General features: G+C 42.8%; 1 protein-coding gene across 1 annotated transcript in view; it reads left to right on the top strand.

Moving 5' to 3' along the window:
* Positions 1-16,492, top strand: part of LOC126251793 (glyoxalase domain-containing protein 4) — a 55,660-nt gene extending 39,168 nt beyond the window's left edge. Inside the window, exons 4-6 of the mRNA XM_049952430.1 lie at positions 15,492-15,647; positions 15,780-15,955; positions 16,040-16,492. Coding sequence (XP_049808387.1) covers positions 15,492-15,647; positions 15,780-15,955; positions 16,040-16,165 — 458 coding nt within the window. The 3' untranslated portion in view covers positions 16,166-16,492. The remainder of the gene's footprint in view (positions 1-15,491; positions 15,648-15,779; positions 15,956-16,039) is intronic.
* The last annotated feature ends 925 nt before the right edge of the window (positions 16,493-17,417 follow it).

Genomic DNA, 17,417 nt, shown 5'->3' with positions numbered 1-17,417 from the left:
AGTACCTACTGCAACCTACATCCTTCTGAATCTGCTTAGTGTATTGATCTCTTGGTCTCCCTCTATGATTTTTACCCTCCACGCTGCCCTCCAATGCTAAATTTGTGATCCCTTGATGCCTCAAAACATGTCCTACCAACTGATCCCTTCTTCTAGTCAAGTTGTGCCACAAACTTCTCTTCTCCCCAATCCTATTCAATACCTCCTCATTAGTTTCGTGATCTACCCACCATATCTTCAGCATTCTTCTGTAGCACCACATTTCGAAAGCTTCTATTCTCTTCTTGTCCAAACTGGTTATCGTCCATGTTTCACTTCCATACATGGCTACACTCCATACAAATACTTTCAGTAACGACTTCCTGACATTTAAATCTATACTTGATGTTAACAACTTTCTCTTCTTCAGAAACGCTTTCCTTGCCATTGCCAGTCTACATTTTATATCCTCTCTACTTCGACCATCATCAGTTATTTTACTCCCTAAATAGCAAAACTCCTTTACTAATTTAAGTGTCTCATTTCCTAATCTAATCCCATCAGCATCACCCGATTTAATTTGACTACATTCCATTATCCTCATTTTGTTTTTGTTGATGTTCATCTTATATCCTCCTTTCAAGACACTGTCCATTCCGTTCAACTGCTCTTCCAAGTCCTTTGCTGTCTCTGATAGAATTACAATGTCATCGGCGAACCTCAAAGTTTTTATTTCTTCTCCATGGGTTGTAATTTCTACTCCTAACTTTTCATTTGTTTCCTTTACTGCTTGCTCAATATACAGATTGAATAACATCGGGGAGAGGCTACAACCCTGTCTCACTCCTTTCCCAACCACTGCTTCCCTTTCATGCCCCTCGACTCTTATAACTGCCATCTGGTTTCTGTACAAATTGTAAATAGCCTTTCGCTCCCTGTATTTTACCCCTGCCACCTTCAGAATTTGAAAGAGAGTATTCCAGTTAACGTTGTCAAAAGCTTTCTCTAAGTCTACAAATGCTAGAAACGTAGGTTTGCCTTTTCTTAATCTTTCTTCTAAGATAAGTCGTAAGGTTAGTATTGCCTCACGTGTTCCAACATTTCTACGGAATCCAAACTGATCTTCCCCGAGATCCGCTTCTACCAGTTTTTCCATTCGTCTGTAAAGAATTCGCGTTAGTATTTTGCAGCTGTGACTTATTAAACTGATGGTTCGGTAATTTTCACATCTGTCAACACCTGCTTTCTTTGGTATTGGAATTATTATATTCTTCTTGAAGTCTGTGGGTATTTCGCCTGTCTCATACATCTTGCTCACCAGATGGTAGAGTTTTGTCATGACTGGCTCTCCCAAGGCCATCAGTAGTTCTAATGGAATGTTGTCTACTCCCGGGGCCTTGTTTCGACTCAGGTCTTTCAGTGCTCTGTCAAACTCTTCACGCAGTATCGTATCTCCCATTTCATCTTCATCTACATCCTCTTCCATTTCCATAATACTGTCCTCAAGTACATCGCCCTTGTATAAACCCTCTATATACTCCTTCCACCTTTCTGCCTTCCCTTCTTTGCTTAGAACTGGGTTGCCATCTGAGCTCTTGATATTCATACAAGTGGTTCTCTTCTCTCCAAAGGTCTCTTTAATTTTCCTGTAGGCAGTATCTATCTCACCCCTAGTGAGACAAGCCTCTACATCCTTACTTTTGTCCTCTAGCCATCCCTGCTTAGCCATTTTGCACTTTCTGTCGATCTCATTTTTGAGACGTTTGTATTCCCTTTTGCCTGCTTCATTTACTGCATTTTTATATTTTCTCCATTCATCAATTAAATTCAATATTTCTTCTGTTACCCAAGGATTTCTATTAGCCCTCGTCTTTTTACCTACTTGATCCTCTGCTGCCTTCACTACTTCATCCCTCAGAGCTACCCATTCTTCTTCTACTGTATTTCTTTCCCCCATTCCTGTCAATTGTTCGCTTATGCTCTCCCTGAAACTCTCTACAACCTCTGGTTCTTTCAGTTTATCCACGTCCCATCTCCTTAAATTCCCACCTTTTTGCAGTTTCTTCAGTTTCAATCTGCAGTTCATAACCAATAGATTGTGGCCAGAATCCACATCTGCCCCTGGAAATGTCTTACAATTTAAAACCTGGTTCCCAAATCTCTGTCTTACCATTATATAATCTATCTGATACCTATTAGTATCTCCAGGGTTCTTCCAGGTATACAACCTTCTTTTATGATTCTTGAACCAAGTGTTAGCTATGATTAAGTTATGCTCTGTGCAAAATTCTACCAGGCGGCTTCCTCTTTCATTTCTTAGCCCCAATCCATATTCACCTACTACGTTTCCTTCTCTTCCTTTTCCTACCGTTGAATTCCTGTCACCCATGACTATTAAATTTTCGTCTCCCTTCACTACCTGAATAATTTCTTTTATCTCATCATACATTTCATCAATTTCTTCATCTGCAGAGCTAGTTGGCATATAAACTTGTACTACTGTGGTAGGCATGGGCTTTGTGTCTATCTTGGCCACAATAATGCGTTCACTATGCTGTTTATAGTGGCTAACCCGCACTCCTATTTTTTTTATTCATTATTAAACCTACTCCTGCATTACCCCTATTTGATTTTGTATTTATATCCCTGTAATCACCTGACCAATAGTCTTGTTCCTCCTGCCACCGAACTTCACTAATTCCCACTATATCTAACTTTAACCTATCCATTTCCCTTTTTAAATTTTCCAACCTACCTGCCCGATTAAGGGATCTGACATTCCACGCTCCGATCCGTAGAATGCCAGTTTTCTTTCTCCTGATAACGACGTCCTCTTGAGTAGTCCCCGCCCGGAGATCCGAATGGGGGACTATTTTACCTCCGGAATATTTTACCCAAGAGGACGCCATCATCATTTAATCATACAGTAAAGCTGCATGTCCTCGGGGGGGGGGGGGGGGGGGGAAATATATATATATATATATATATATATATATATATATATATATATATATATATATACTGTAACTTCTTGTTAACAATATTAGCTTATTCCCAAGAATAAGCAGCTTTCTCTGAGTTAATACTCAGCAGAAATCAAACCTGCATTTGGATAGGACTTATTTAAGTCCTGTGCAGAAAGGTGTGCAGTATACTGCTGCATCGGTTTTCAATAAGCTGCTGCTCGAATTAAAAAATCTTAGCAATAATCCATGCGCTTTCAAATCAAAACTGAAGTGTTTCCTCATGGGTCACTCCTATTCTGTCAAGGAGTTCCTTGAAAAATTAAGCTTATTCTTGCTGTATTGTTGATTGTGTTTACTTAAATGTATGGATTGACTTGTTTCAGGTTCATAAACATTTTATTTTTATCTGTTATTACTTTTATGTTGTAATTTCCTGTGCTGACATGTTCCATGACCTTGGAGATTTGCTCCTCAATTTGGTCCTACAGAGCTTGACGTGTAAATAAATAAATAAAAATAAATGAGGGGCGGAAGAGGAAAGACACTATGAATAGGATACAGGTTTGGATAGTGGTGCTCTGAGTTGGTAATAGCATGCCAACAGGTTGGATAACATATGGAGGTGGTGTCTAGTGTGTGCCCTCAGGTGCTGAAAAGCAAATTCAATTTGAGACATGATTATGTAACAATGTCGTAACAGTAGCAGCATCTTGCAGAAGGAGCAGAGATGTTTCTGGTATGCCTGTGCCATGGAGATGCGTTTTTCCTGTATCAGCTTTGTGAGGACCAGCGACGGGCTGAATTTGAATAGTTGAAGGTCATTGTGAAAGAAGGGGTGGGATCCAGAGAAAGGAATTTTTATGGTTAGGCCGTGAGGGGTGGGGGTCCATGGTATAGGCAACATTTAAGAAATAGGACGTGGGGCTGGGTTTTAGCCAGGCGAAGGAATACTTTTCTGAACTGGGTGAGAAAGATGGATTAGGGGTCATACATAAAAACATGCAAAAATGCATGAACCCATGTAAAAGTTGGCATAAGTATGTTAAAAACTTTCAGAAATGTGGGAGAAAAGGAACATATGAGTTATGGGAGTGTCTGGTGTGTTGTAGTAAGGGAAGAGAGGGGAAATGGGGATGAGTTAGGTTGGGGATCACAGGTTTTTGTCACGAGCAGGTGTGGAAAATAAAATGCTAAAATACATGAGTAGGAAGTGGGATCAATTTAATAATTATCAGCAGGAAGAATTTGGGCCATCCGATGTTGCATCAACAATCTGTGTGGTCACAAAGCCATGCGTTGTGTGTGGGTGTTTGCTGATACGATGTGACTTGGAAGTTGATGCAATTTGGAAGGCGGTGAATAAACACAGAAAAGATGAGAAAGAATGGACACTGATAATAGTAATGTTATAGAGAATAGTAAAAAGGAAAACATCACAGGGTTCTGGGATGGCAGAAACGCCATTCAGCAGAATCAAACTATGGAAACTCCAGGTTGTAATATCAACAATGTAAGGACAAGATGTTGAAAGGCCAGTGCCAAACTGTGGCCAAGAGCAGTGTAGACACATCCTGTGGCACAACATGCAGTGGAATATAACATGCTTGATTGCAATGGCTGCTTCACTATTTGAGCCATCTGGATTCCTGGATCCCCCCATCCACCACCAGCTTTTCTGAACTGCACAGATCATACAGTCCCCTTACCCTCCACCCAACAGCTTCTACTCTTTCTGTCGTATCACCTCTCCCTGTTCTCACCTTCCCACCTTATTTGTCTGCCGCCCTCTGCCAACCCATCTGTCCACCTTTCTCCACACCTCCCTATCTCTCCCCACTCCTCTCCTTTTTCACTTCTTTCCTGCACTCTTCACCTCCCCACCCCACAGTCTCCCGACAACGCGCCTGTTGGCAATGTAGTCCCAGCACACTCCGATAGACAGCACTCCTCTCTCCCCCCTCCTGTACACTGCTATGCTTTTCCCTTCCCTAACCCTTCGGGATTTCTGCTTCCATTCAACATTACAGTTGCATTTTGGTCCAAGCTGCCAGAGATGGCAGTCAAGTGTGGATGAGGTGTGATTGCTTATCTGAATGAATGTGTATGCGTTTCTTTTTCTGAAGAAGGCTATGGTGGAAAGCTAATGGGCAAGTGTGTGTTAATTGTGCCTATCATTTCATCTTTATGGCAAGTAGCAATTTATCTTTGTCTTTTATTGTTGATATTCCAACCTGGACTTCCCATTGTTTGATTTTGCTGAACTACTTTTCTTCGATTCACAACCCTGTGATGTTTTACATTGTTACTATTCTCTGTAGCATTACTCTTCCCAGTGGCTTCTCTCTCTCTTCTTTCCTGTGTTTAATCACTGTCTTACAAACTGAATAAACATCCAAGCCACACTGTATCGATGAACGTCCACACGCAATGTATGGCTTCATGACTGTGCATATTGTTGCACCATCTGATGCCCCATATTCTTCCCACCAATAATTATGTTTATACCTATGAATCCCATTTGCTCCCTCATGCTCATGTACTTCAGCATGTTATTTTCGACACCTACCTGTGCCATATGAGCTTGTGAGCCTCAACCTAAACCATCCCACTTCCACCTCTCCCTTATCACAACACACAGATACTCCCATACCTAATCTTTTCCATTTCTTCCACATTTTTGTACATTTTTAATGTATTTGTACCTATTTTATATGGTTTTACGTGGTTTTACACAGTTAGCATATTTTTACGTATATATGTGTGTTTCTTGAGTGTCTTTACACATTTTTAATATGTCTTTTCTCTTATCAAGCTCCCCTTACAACCATCAGCAGTTAATTTTGCTCATTTCTGTGTCATTCTCGTTTCCTCTACACCTTCCTCACCACAGTGGACCCCTTCTCCATCTTTCTGACCCAGTTCAGAAAAGTTTTCCTTTCCCTGGCTAAAACTCAGTCTGACATCAGATTTCATAAATGCTTCCTACATCATGGACTCTTCCCCGCTTCTTGTCTCCTAACCATAAAATTTCCTTTCTCTAGATCTCACCTCTCCTTTCACAGTGACCTACACCTTTTCAGATTCCACCAGTCCAAGGCCTTCAAAAACCTGGTATTACAAAAAATACATCTCCATGGCACAGACATCCCAGAAACACCTTCTTCCGCAGGATAAGGCCACTGCGAAAACCTTGCTATATACATCAAATCTCGTAAATTGAATCTGTTGCTCTCCAGCACCTGGATGAGCATTCCAGACATCACCTCCAGAAGTTACCCAACCTGCTGATATCCTGCTGTTGCCTCAGTGTACCACTATCCGACCCATATCCTACCCAGTGTGCTCCTCCTCGTTAATCCTTCAATGCATCCAGACCCTGTCTAGCAGACACTTTCAACGTGCCACCTCTCCCAAACTTCCCTACCAACAGTCTAAACCCTGAATCCAAACAATCCCAGAATACTGTAGTTAACCTTTTCCACCAACACTCTCAGCTCCACAGAAGTTTCAGTCCTGTCCAGAGGCTTCACCTTTAGCCCTACACCCGAATTTAGCCATGTTGGACTTGAGAAAGACCTGCTCTCCTTCTCGTGGTTGCTGCAATGGAAACACTTCTTTGCCACCAATTCCTCACACCAAAGCCAACATAATTCCAACATTGAACCCTTCCTCGCACAGTTCATATCGCCATCCAACCATGATTCTCCCCACCCGCCATAGAACCCATCCCATCCCCAGTCCCCCACCCCCTCTGCCACCTGGGTGACCTTCAAGGAACTCCTTATTTCCAACTTGGCCTCCCCATCCTTCCCCATGTCCCTTTGTCGGCAGAAGCAGAAGGTAGAAGACCCTTACACAGTCTCAAAACAAATCCTGACCTAATCATCGTAGCTGCAGAGAAAGGTTCCACTACTGTTGTTATGAATCGCACTGACTACCTGACAGAAGGCCTCTGTCACTTATCTAACTTGTCCACCTATAAACTCTGCCAGAGTTACCCCTTCTCAGAAGTCCAACAAAACCTCCAATCCATGCTTAAAGCCATAGGCCCTTCCCAGAATTTCTCTCTTGAATCCATTTCCCTCCTCCAATCTATATACCTTGCACACTCACCTCTTAATTGCTCCCCAAAATCCACAAACCCAACAATCCCCGACACCCCATTCATGTATATTATGCCTCCACTGAAAGAATTCCAGCATTCATTGACCAACAGCTCCAATCAGTTGCCCATAATGTAGCCAACTACATCAAAGTTACCAATCAATTCCTTCACCGACTCTCCTGTATCCCCGTCACTTTATGTCCTGGGTCCTTACTTATCACTGTCCACGCCTCCACCCTATACACCAATACACCTCATGCCCATCGCCTTGCTGTTATGGAACACTAGCTTCCGCATCATCTTTCAGACTCCAAACCTACTACCTCATTCCTCGGACACCTTACTAACTGTATCGTAATCCACAACTACTTCTCCTTTGAAGGGAAGGTATACAAAAAGGTATACAAACATATCTGCAGCACAGCCATGAGCATTCACATGCCCCCCTCCTATGCCTATCTAGAGGACACCTTCCTAGCCTCCCAAAATGCCAAATCTCTAGTTTGGTTCTGGTTTATTGATGGTGTCTTAAAGATCTGGACTCAGCACCAAGACACCCTATCTTCATTCCTTCACAACCTCAACACCTCTCCCATCTGCTTTACTTTGTCCTGACAGCCCAGTATACCACCTTCCTGGCTCCTCCTCTCTGATGGCTCCATCCACACCTCTGTCCACTTTAAACCCACCAGCCACTAACTGTACCTGCATTTCAGCAGCTTTCATCCCTTTCACACCAAGAAATCTCTTGCATACAGCCTGGCTACCCGGCTAGAGTGTCTCTGCAGTGACAAGTACCTTTTGCCAGTATGCTGAGGGTTTCACCAAGGCCTTTATTGACAGGCACTATCCCCTGGACCTAGTCCACAAGCAGACCTCGTACCATTTCCCCTCACAACCCCAATCCTCCCACCACTCCCAAGAACCAGCAACAAAGGAGTGCCCCCTTCACCACCCAGTACCATTCCGGTCTGGAACAACCACCGCATCCTTCGCCAAGCCTTTGATTACCTATCGTCATACTCTGAAGTGAGGGTCAGTTTACCCAAGATTCTTCCCTCCCCTCCTAAAGTGGTGTTCCATTGCTCACCCCACCCCCACAACATCTTAGTCGATCCCCTCCATCTCCACAACATTTTAGTCCATCCCTGTGCACTCCCAGTCACAACCCCTTGCTACAATTATCATATCCATCTGGAAGACCCAGGTGCAAGACCTGTCCAATCCACTCATCCAGCACTTCCTATTCTATCAATGGCTACGCCCTGTGAAAGCAGCCATGTCATTTACCATCTGTGACTACCAACTAGCTCCCCATCAGGCTGAACAGCCACCGCCAAACTGTGGCCAAGATCAAAACAGAGCAACTTGTGGTACAACGTAGCTGAACATAACACGCTTGATTTCAATGGGTGCTTCACTATCTGAACCATTTGGATTCCTGGATCCTCCCCTCCACCACAAAATTGGAGTTATCCTTGCAACACATTCTCCATTCTCGAAATTATCCCGGCTTAAACTTACGGCAACATACTGTCTCCACATCCTCCACCCAACAGTTTCCATCCTGTCATATCACCCGCCCCACATTTCATGTCTCTCAACCTCTTGGGGTGTCACCTTCTGCCAGTGCACCCACCCATCCTTCCCTGCTCCTCTCCTCTCTCGTTTCATTTCTCCCCTCCCCTCCCCCCCCCCCTTTTTCCGGGTTACTCTTAGGATTTGACTTCCCTTCCTAAATTGTTTGTAGTGTGAGCCATATGGAGAAGAACTGCCTCCCTAGCATCTCCGATGTGGGTTCCTCTTCCCCTCCCCTTCCCTCCCCTCCTTACTTCCCTGCCATATCCCCCCCTCCCCTCCTCGCCAGGTCACCAGCATGGTAGCCAGTCCATGTGGTGGGGCTCTTACGTATCAATTTGGCCAACTCCTCTGACAACACAGGGATCACTCGTATGGTACCTGACCTGTCACCATCTCATGTAAGCCTAGGAGTGATTGCATATCTTTTTGGGGCATTGTAATTCCCAGCAATGACAGCTGTGCTAGATGGTCTGTGCTGTGTCTTGGTTGTGCCCAGGGGGTGAGCCCCTGATCAGAGTGGATGGTACCAGAGTGGGCACTCCATACTTCTGGCCGCTCTTCTGTGGCCGTTTCATCAGAAAGGAACAGTTCTCTGTCTGCTCCTACTCTTGCTTCCTCAGCCCTTCACTCCCTGATCACCCCCTGGGAGGAGGACCAGGCCTGCTGGCTTGGGGTGAAACCCTTTCCGTGTTACTTGGTTTGTCAAGGACAGATGCCTAGACTTTTACCACTACGAACTGTTTTTTTCCAGATAAGTTTGATGAAGCAGATTCACTCAGTATGATCCAATCTGAAATTGATTAAAACCTCTCTCCTGACAGTCAGTCAGTGTCTCTTTGTGCTTGCAAGTGCTTGGGAGACATCCCGGTGAGCAGCACTCCTCACCAGTTCTTAAATATGATGTAAGGCATTATCTTCCATAGAGACCACCTTCACTCTAACAAGCAGCGCAGGATTAATCTGTCACAGACTGGTGTTCATTTCATCCGATTAGCCCAGAGAGATCCTAAGGACAATCACAATGGTATCGGCGATTTCATTCTTACTTTTGAGGAGATACCCTCCCATAAAAAGTCAAGGTCATAGTTTACAGTTACAGTGTGAATCACTATATCCTATGAGCTGTTTCTGGTGTCTCCATTTTCATCACATGTCTTCATGATGTGATGTGAATCCTGTTTTCAGTGATTGTGGCCACCCTCTCCATGTGGGAAGTCCTTGCACCCCACTGTCCAAGTGCGTGAACTCTTCTGGTTCACACTCTCCTTGCTCACCAGATTGCCCAGTCTGTAAAAAGGAAAGAAATATTAAGGGAATCAAAATTCTTGACCGTCTATCCTAGTCACAGGCCTGACAGAAATATGACCATCTCCATCCTGTATCAGCAACCTTCCCTTCTGTTGCATCCATTCCTCCTCCTCCTCCTCCTCCTCCTCCCGCCCCCCTTACCTTCACCCTGTCCCCCTTCCCTTCCCTTTCCTTCACCCAGTTCCCCCCTCCCCCCCTCCATGGAAACCCTCTTCTCTGGCACCTGCCAGGAATGGAGCTCCCTCAGGGAGCACCCCTCCCTGCTGTATCCAAGACATGAAGCTTGTTACTTTGAGCCGTACGCAAGATCCATGCTCTATAGGCCTCCAGGCTGCTCATTCTCTCTCATATCCAGATATTGTTCTGAAATGCTATCTTTCCGACCATGGTGAAGATTATGATGATGATGATGATGATGATGATGTGTAAGTCATGGGACAGGGTTCCCCCTTGATCCTACGCGGTGTAACCTCCTCCTCCTCCTCCTCCTCCTCCTCCTCCTCAACTAGGGTCTGATCTTACATTCATGGTTGTCATTCTGTCTTTACCGGTGATGGACACTGATTCAGCACAATGATTTATTCTGGCCCATTCAATGCTTGTCCAGGCTCTTGTACTACTCTCCTCCAATGGAACTCTAATGGTTAGTATTGTCATAATTCAGAATTTCAGTCTTTTCTTTCTCTCTACTCTGTAGCTTGTATTGCAAGAATCTCATTTTATGAATTCTCATTCACCAACTCTTATTGGTTTCCAAATCTTCTGCTGGAACTTGGCAGGTTCTTTGCGAGCCTCCAGTGGTAACTGTATGTTGGTCCGCACAGACATAGTTAGTTCCCGGGTTCCTCTTCGAGCTGCACTGGAAGTTGTGGCTGTTTGGATCCATTTAGTCTGTGTGGTAAGAATATGCAAGCTCCATCTCCTCACAAGCTGGCATCCTGCTCTTTTTGCCCTCCTTAGATAGCTACTTCCCCCTCCTTCTGCTTGGGGGATTTCAGTGTCCATAACCCTCAATGGGGCGGTACTGCAACCAATGACCGGGACAGGATTGTTGAAGATGTGCTGGCAGAGCTTGATCCCTGCCTCCTCATCACTGGATCTCTCACAGACTTTAGTATGGCACAAGGCACTTTTTTCACCACTGATATCTCCATTTGTAGGCCTGGATTCTTCCCCTCCATTCAGTGGGGAAGCTCATGAGGATTTGTGCAGCAGCAATCATCTTCCTATTGTCTTGTCTTTTTATTCAGCATCAATCACCCGGACACCCTTCCAGGTGGCCCTTTACCAGTGTGGATTGGAATGCCTTTTCCTCAGCTGCCATCCCAACTGCTCCACCACATGATGGCACTGATGAGTCCACACACAGTTTGACTGATGTCTTGTTGGCAGCCACTTCAGTGATTCCCTCTTCCTTGGCATCTCCCTGACAGAAAACTGTCCCTTGACGGATCCCCGAAAATGGTACAGTTATGAAATACTGCTGCCATGCCGTCCACCACCACAAATAGCATCTATCTCTTGACCACCTCCTGCCTTCAGATGGCTTCGTGCCTGTGCCCGTTACCCAATTAAATGCAGAAAACGATTTGTTGAAACCAGTATGTCACTGCCATAGGGTCATATACTCCCTCTTCGCAGGTATGGCCAAAGATCAGGTGCATTTTTGGCCACCATGCTGTTGCAGATGTCCAAGGAATTTTCCTGAATGGTGTTATCCTCACCAGCCTAGATGTAGTTGCCGAGCATTTTGTTCAGACCTCGGTGGTTGTTTCCTGGACCCTGGATCACGATGGGACCCCAGGGAACAAACTTGCTGCAGGCTGGTCAAACTGGATACTGGAAAGTTGCCTCTTGAGATCAATATTCTGGCATCGGACCTCTGATCAGTATTACTTTGTCAAGTTTCTAAAGATGTGAAATATGGAGCGGTATATTCTGATTTTGCCAAACAAACTATGGGTGATAAAGGAGACTATAAATTTGTAGAGGTTCTCCATGCAGACATCTCGCAAGGACTCCATTGTCCTTTGCAGCTCTGCAATGGCTGTACTTGGCTGACTCTTCGCCATCTCCTCTGTCATAAGGATCTGCATCACTGTTGTTGCAGTGCTTGTTTGACAGTGGTCCGCATTTTGCTGGATTGTCTTAACCTCACCACCCTACGGTGGGCTCTTTAATCTTCCTGCCTCACTACCCATGGGATTAGCAGATGATGCCGCAGCATCTGACCAGGTTTTAAGATTTCTTCATGAAGTGTGCTTTTATTACTCTCTAACAGAGTGCGCCTCATTCTTGTTGGCCTATTTAAGGCTTGGCAGGGTGCCTTTAGCATCCAGTGACCTGACTGGACAATGGCTTTCTGGGCTTGACAGTCTACCCCAGCCCTCACCCTGCCTGTTCTTTTGCTCCTGTACCCTTTCTCATGTGTTCTGTCTGAGTTGGTGATCATTCTGTTTTTCTGTGCTTCTCTCACCTTGTCCATGTTGCTAGTCTTTACTGTGTATTGCTGAGTGGGCTGCCTCCGGTAAGTGGTGGGGGGTATGTCCCCCATTGCAGTTCCTGTCTTTGAGGGCCTCCAGCTGCTCCCTGGACATGGCAACTCGCCTACCTTTCTTTCTTTCCCACCTTTCTTCTCCCTTGTTCCTCTATCTAGGCTTCGTTGACCTTCAATAGACCCTGAGGTTTTCTTTCCTTGGGTTTCATGCATTAGCCACTTCTTTGGTGTGTTGTTTTTTTGTCTTGCCTGCTCCAGGTAGGAGGGACTGATTACATCGTAGTTTGGTCCCTTTAATCCTTAAACCAACCAACCATTCCCCACCTTCCTGCCCCACAGCCTCCCGATACTGTGCCTGTTAGCAGTCTAATGACTCACACTTCGTCAGGCAGTGCTCCTCTCTTCCCCTTCCTGTACACTACTGTACCTTGGCCCTGACACCCCCCCCCCCCCCCGCTGCCCCCTGTGCACTCCCGGTTTCCTTGTGCCCCTGCCCCCCACCTCCTGCCCTGCCCTTTGTTGCTTCTGCTCCATGTGACACATTCATTCTCGTCTGAACTGATAGAGATGGTGGTTGCATGTGTGTGAAGTGTGCTCACTTGTTTGGCTGAATGTGTGCGTGTTATTTATTCTGATCAAGGCTGTGGCCAAAAGCTAATTTGTAAGTGTCTTTTAATTGTGCCTGTCTGCAACTTAACATGTTATCTTTATGGTAAGTAGCAATCTATCTTTCCTTACATTGTTGTTAAGATCAAATAAGGCAGAAGGGTAAGATAACATTCCCTTGGAGTTTTGAATAGCATTGAGGGGAGTGGCAACCAAATGCCTATTCAATTGGTGTGTAGAATCTATGAGACTGGTGACATCCAATCAGACTTTCAGAAAATACCATCACACAATCCCGAAGACAGCAAAGACAGATAAGCGCGAGAATTATTATACAGTCAGCTTAAGGTGCCACTCATCCAAGTTGCTGACAAGAAATCTATACAGAAGAGTGGAATCACATTGTGCTTGATAGTGGACGCAAGATTTTAGAAAAAGGGAAGTTCATAGGATTTGTCACTTAGAAAAAGCATTTGGGAATGTAAAATGGTGTAAAATGTTTGAAATTCGGAGAAAAATAGAAGTAAGCTATAGAGAAAGATGGTAACTATGCTACCTTATAAAGACAGTTCATATAAAGTTGTTAACAAAAATGTTCAAAATTTCTTGACTGATTTACTTCAGATTTTTACACGTTACGCTAACGAATGGTCGGAGGGACATAGGCTACGTATTTTATATATGGTATGTAAATATATATGTATCTGAAAAGCGGAAATGTTTTTGGCAAAACTCTTGAAAAGTTCTTGATTGGTTTACTACAGATTTTTGCATGATACTCTAATAAACATTTAGACAAACAAAGGCTATATACATTCTTAACATGTGTGTGTGTGTGTGTGTGTAAAAGTTGTTACAAAAAGTTGTTAGCAAAAATTTCAAAATGTCCATGACCAAATTATTTCAAATTTGTACATGATACTCTAATAAACATTCAGACGGACATAGACCATACTTCTCTCTCTCTCTCTCTCTCTCTCTCTCTCTCTCTCTCTCTCTCTCTCTCTTTAACAGTAATGTAGAGGTTTTCTGGTATACGTCAAAACTGACAGAGAGGGACGTAATTTTAAACAAAAATCGTATACACAACTATGGGCTGTTTTGTTTCCTCCCTCTGTCAGTTTTGACGTAAAACAGGAAAGTGGTAGTTATGGCTTATTGGCTTGTGAATGGAATGCTACTGCATAGTTTGAATCTTCTGAGTGCAGTCCTAGACTCCTACCCATTTGCAGATTAAAACTATGTGAAATACTGTCATGAAGTGACTCTCCTCATAGATTCAGCAGCAGGCAAGGTCTCCCATAACCTCTATACGAATGATCCCAACCAATTCACCCATTCATTTCAAGTGTCTCCAATTCCCAATTAAGGTTTTGTTGGCAATGACAGTAAACAAGGCTCAAGGTCAGAGAGGGAGGGGGGGGGGGTGGGGGAGAGGCTATCCTCAGTGAAAGTGAGGAAGAATTCCGCAAATGGAATGAGCAGTGTAATGAGCACACTCCATGAACTGACAGGAAACAGAAGGAAGTTGAAATTAATGAGGAGTAATAGAAATGAGACTAGTGACAAATTTAACAATGACATTGAGGTGTACGAAGTAGGTGAAATGATGAAATTTTGAGGATGCAAATTGCGCCCAATGGGCGAAGCAAGGTGGCTATATGCAGCAGACTAGCATAGAAAACACAGCATTCTTACACAAAAGAAGTATACTAGTATCAAATATAATCCTTAATTTTATGGTGAACTAGCTGAGAGTGTGTGTTTGGAGTGCAGCATATATGAAATTGAATCATGGACTGTGAGACAACTGGAAGAGAACAAATTCAAGCGTTTGATATGTTGTGGTGTTACAAAATGATACTGAAAAGTAGGTGGGAATATAAGATAATAAATAAGGAATTATCTGCAGAAACTTAAAGAATGAGGTACAGGATGATAGGACATGTGTCAAGACAGCAGAGAATGATTTCTGTGGTACTAGAGGGAGCTGTAGAAAATAAAAAGTGCAGGGAAGGCAGATATTTTAAAATATCCAACAAATAATTGAGGACGTTGAGTGTAAGTTCCTGCTCTGAAATGGAGAAGTTGGTGAAGGAGAGAAGCAGTGCAGTACTGAAGAAGTGCTAAGTCACTTTTTAGGTATTTATTTACCTGCATTCTTTTTCAGTAATTTATGATCCCAAGTAAATTGCCACCTGTATACAATCAAGGTGGTGTTATTGTATAAATATAAGCAGGTATGATTCTGACATCCAGAAATTGCGAAAACATGACAGTACAGTTTTTCTTGTCATAGGGTTATGGCTGTTATCCTCTGGTCCTTTCTGTCCTATTCTATACTGCACGTTCACGCTGCATTTTAAACCACAAAAGTGAGCTGAAGCATATTCCATAATTATAAGATGTGCAGAGTATGATTTCTTCATTTTATTTCTTATTTTTGCAGATCCTGTAGAGAAAGTAGCACTGGCTAGCTCTGATCTCAGTAAGTCTATTCAGTATTGGAATGGCATTTTAGGTCTAAAAAAATATAATGAGACAGGAACATCTGTGCTTCTTGGATTTGGTGACAACCAAGCAAAATTGGAATTGTCTGACATAGGTAAGTATAATTATACGGCAAGCACACTGTGTGTGTGTGTGTGTTTGTGTGTGTGTGTGTGTGTGTGTGTGTGTGTGTGTGTGTGTACCATTAGTATTCCGTTACATTTATTAATTTTTGAATTATTTCCAGGCAAACCAGTTGAACATAAAACAGCATATGGCAGAATTGCTTTTTCATGTCCATTTGACGAACAACCGAAAATAAATAAGAAAATTGAAGAGACAAATAATACTATTCTAACACCACTTACGTCTCTGGATACACCAGGGAAAGCAACAGTAAGAGTAATAATTCTCGCAGATCCTGTAAGTAGTTAACCATAGATTTGTAACTCAAAATTTACACTATACAAGTACATAAAATTATATATTGAATTTTGTTGTTTACAGGATGGCCATGAAATATGCTTTGTTGATGATGAAGGTTTTAGAGAGCTGTCCAAAGTAGATCCAGAAGGGGAAGCTTTGTTAGATAAATACATAAAGAAGGATCTTGAAAGAATGAAAACAGAGTAAAATATTTAACCAATCTCTGTTAATTACGTGATACGTCAGTGGTCCCTAACTTTTCATTGAATGGGAGACTGAAAGCTACTGTGATGGCAATTTCATCAAAGTATTACTCATTTATTTTTCTAAAAATGGTTGAAAAGTGTTAAGGTGTATTTGTGTTATACATAGCCCACGTACTCTCATCACATTTATGGATCTGTTTTTAAAAGTGTATGGCTGTGCAAGTTGTAACTGGTGTTGGTGCAATAGATGTTTTACTGCTATGCAGAAATATTACTTTGTTATTGTATGCAAATTTTACATAAAAATTAAAATGTTTGTGAATTTTCAGTGTTGTAGCATTATTCCTGTTGAGGTGACATTAAACCTGTAAAATGGTAAAATTTGAGGTGCTTAAAATTCATTAATAAAACTAATTATTCGGCTGGCCATGTATTTATGGCATTTATCATTATCTTGACACAGTAATAATATGTGAAGTTGATACCAAACATTGTGTGTCTGCGATAACAACCATTTTGCGAACTTAATTTGATAACACCATACAAGTACTTCTACCAGACCTTCGTATCACATGCTAATCTTGGCATGCTGAGTACTGAAAATCTGTGGAAAAAGTAAATTCATACACGAAGCCAGAACAGAATGTACTTCACATATCTGTTCAAATAACCATATGGTATGGCATAGACTGTCCTATGTATGTTGAAAAGCAGAAGATTTTGAAACAAACTGCTAAATCAAACCTATTTCTAATGGCCTCTGGATAGTATTGCGAACGGTGGTTCGAAAAGAGTTACTTTCAAAGTAAATTTCTTTCTAATCAAGATGAATTATGTTACGCGAGAGAAAGTGGGATGAATTTCTAAATCACAGAGGGTTTAAAACTGAACACTTGGAGGACAAGAATTCCGAGCCCAGAAGACCAGACATTTATGTTATAATTTTAAATTAACTGGCACATTTGTGTGATGTATCTTAAAGTATAACACACACACAAAAGATAAATATTACATGTGAAAGCTTAGCTTTTCTTGTAGCTATACTATGTATATTAATGTAAACTGTTAACTTTTCCTCTTCGTGTGTTTGTGCTACGTAACAGTGATCTTTCTATTGGCTGACTATAACACGTGTCCTATGCTCTGAATATCTGCTGTCATCGGCTGGTGAGATCACGTGGCATGAGAGATGACTGGCTTACAAAAGGACATCGCAATCTAGATTTCAACACTTTGGAAACTAACACACTGTG

This window comes from Schistocerca nitens, chromosome 1, assembly GCF_023898315.1.
Source record: "Schistocerca nitens isolate TAMUIC-IGC-003100 chromosome 1, iqSchNite1.1, whole genome shotgun sequence".
Taxonomy (NCBI): Eukaryota; Metazoa; Arthropoda; class Insecta; order Orthoptera; family Acrididae; genus Schistocerca; species Schistocerca nitens.
This window is presented reverse-complemented; position numbering and strand designations above follow the sequence as displayed.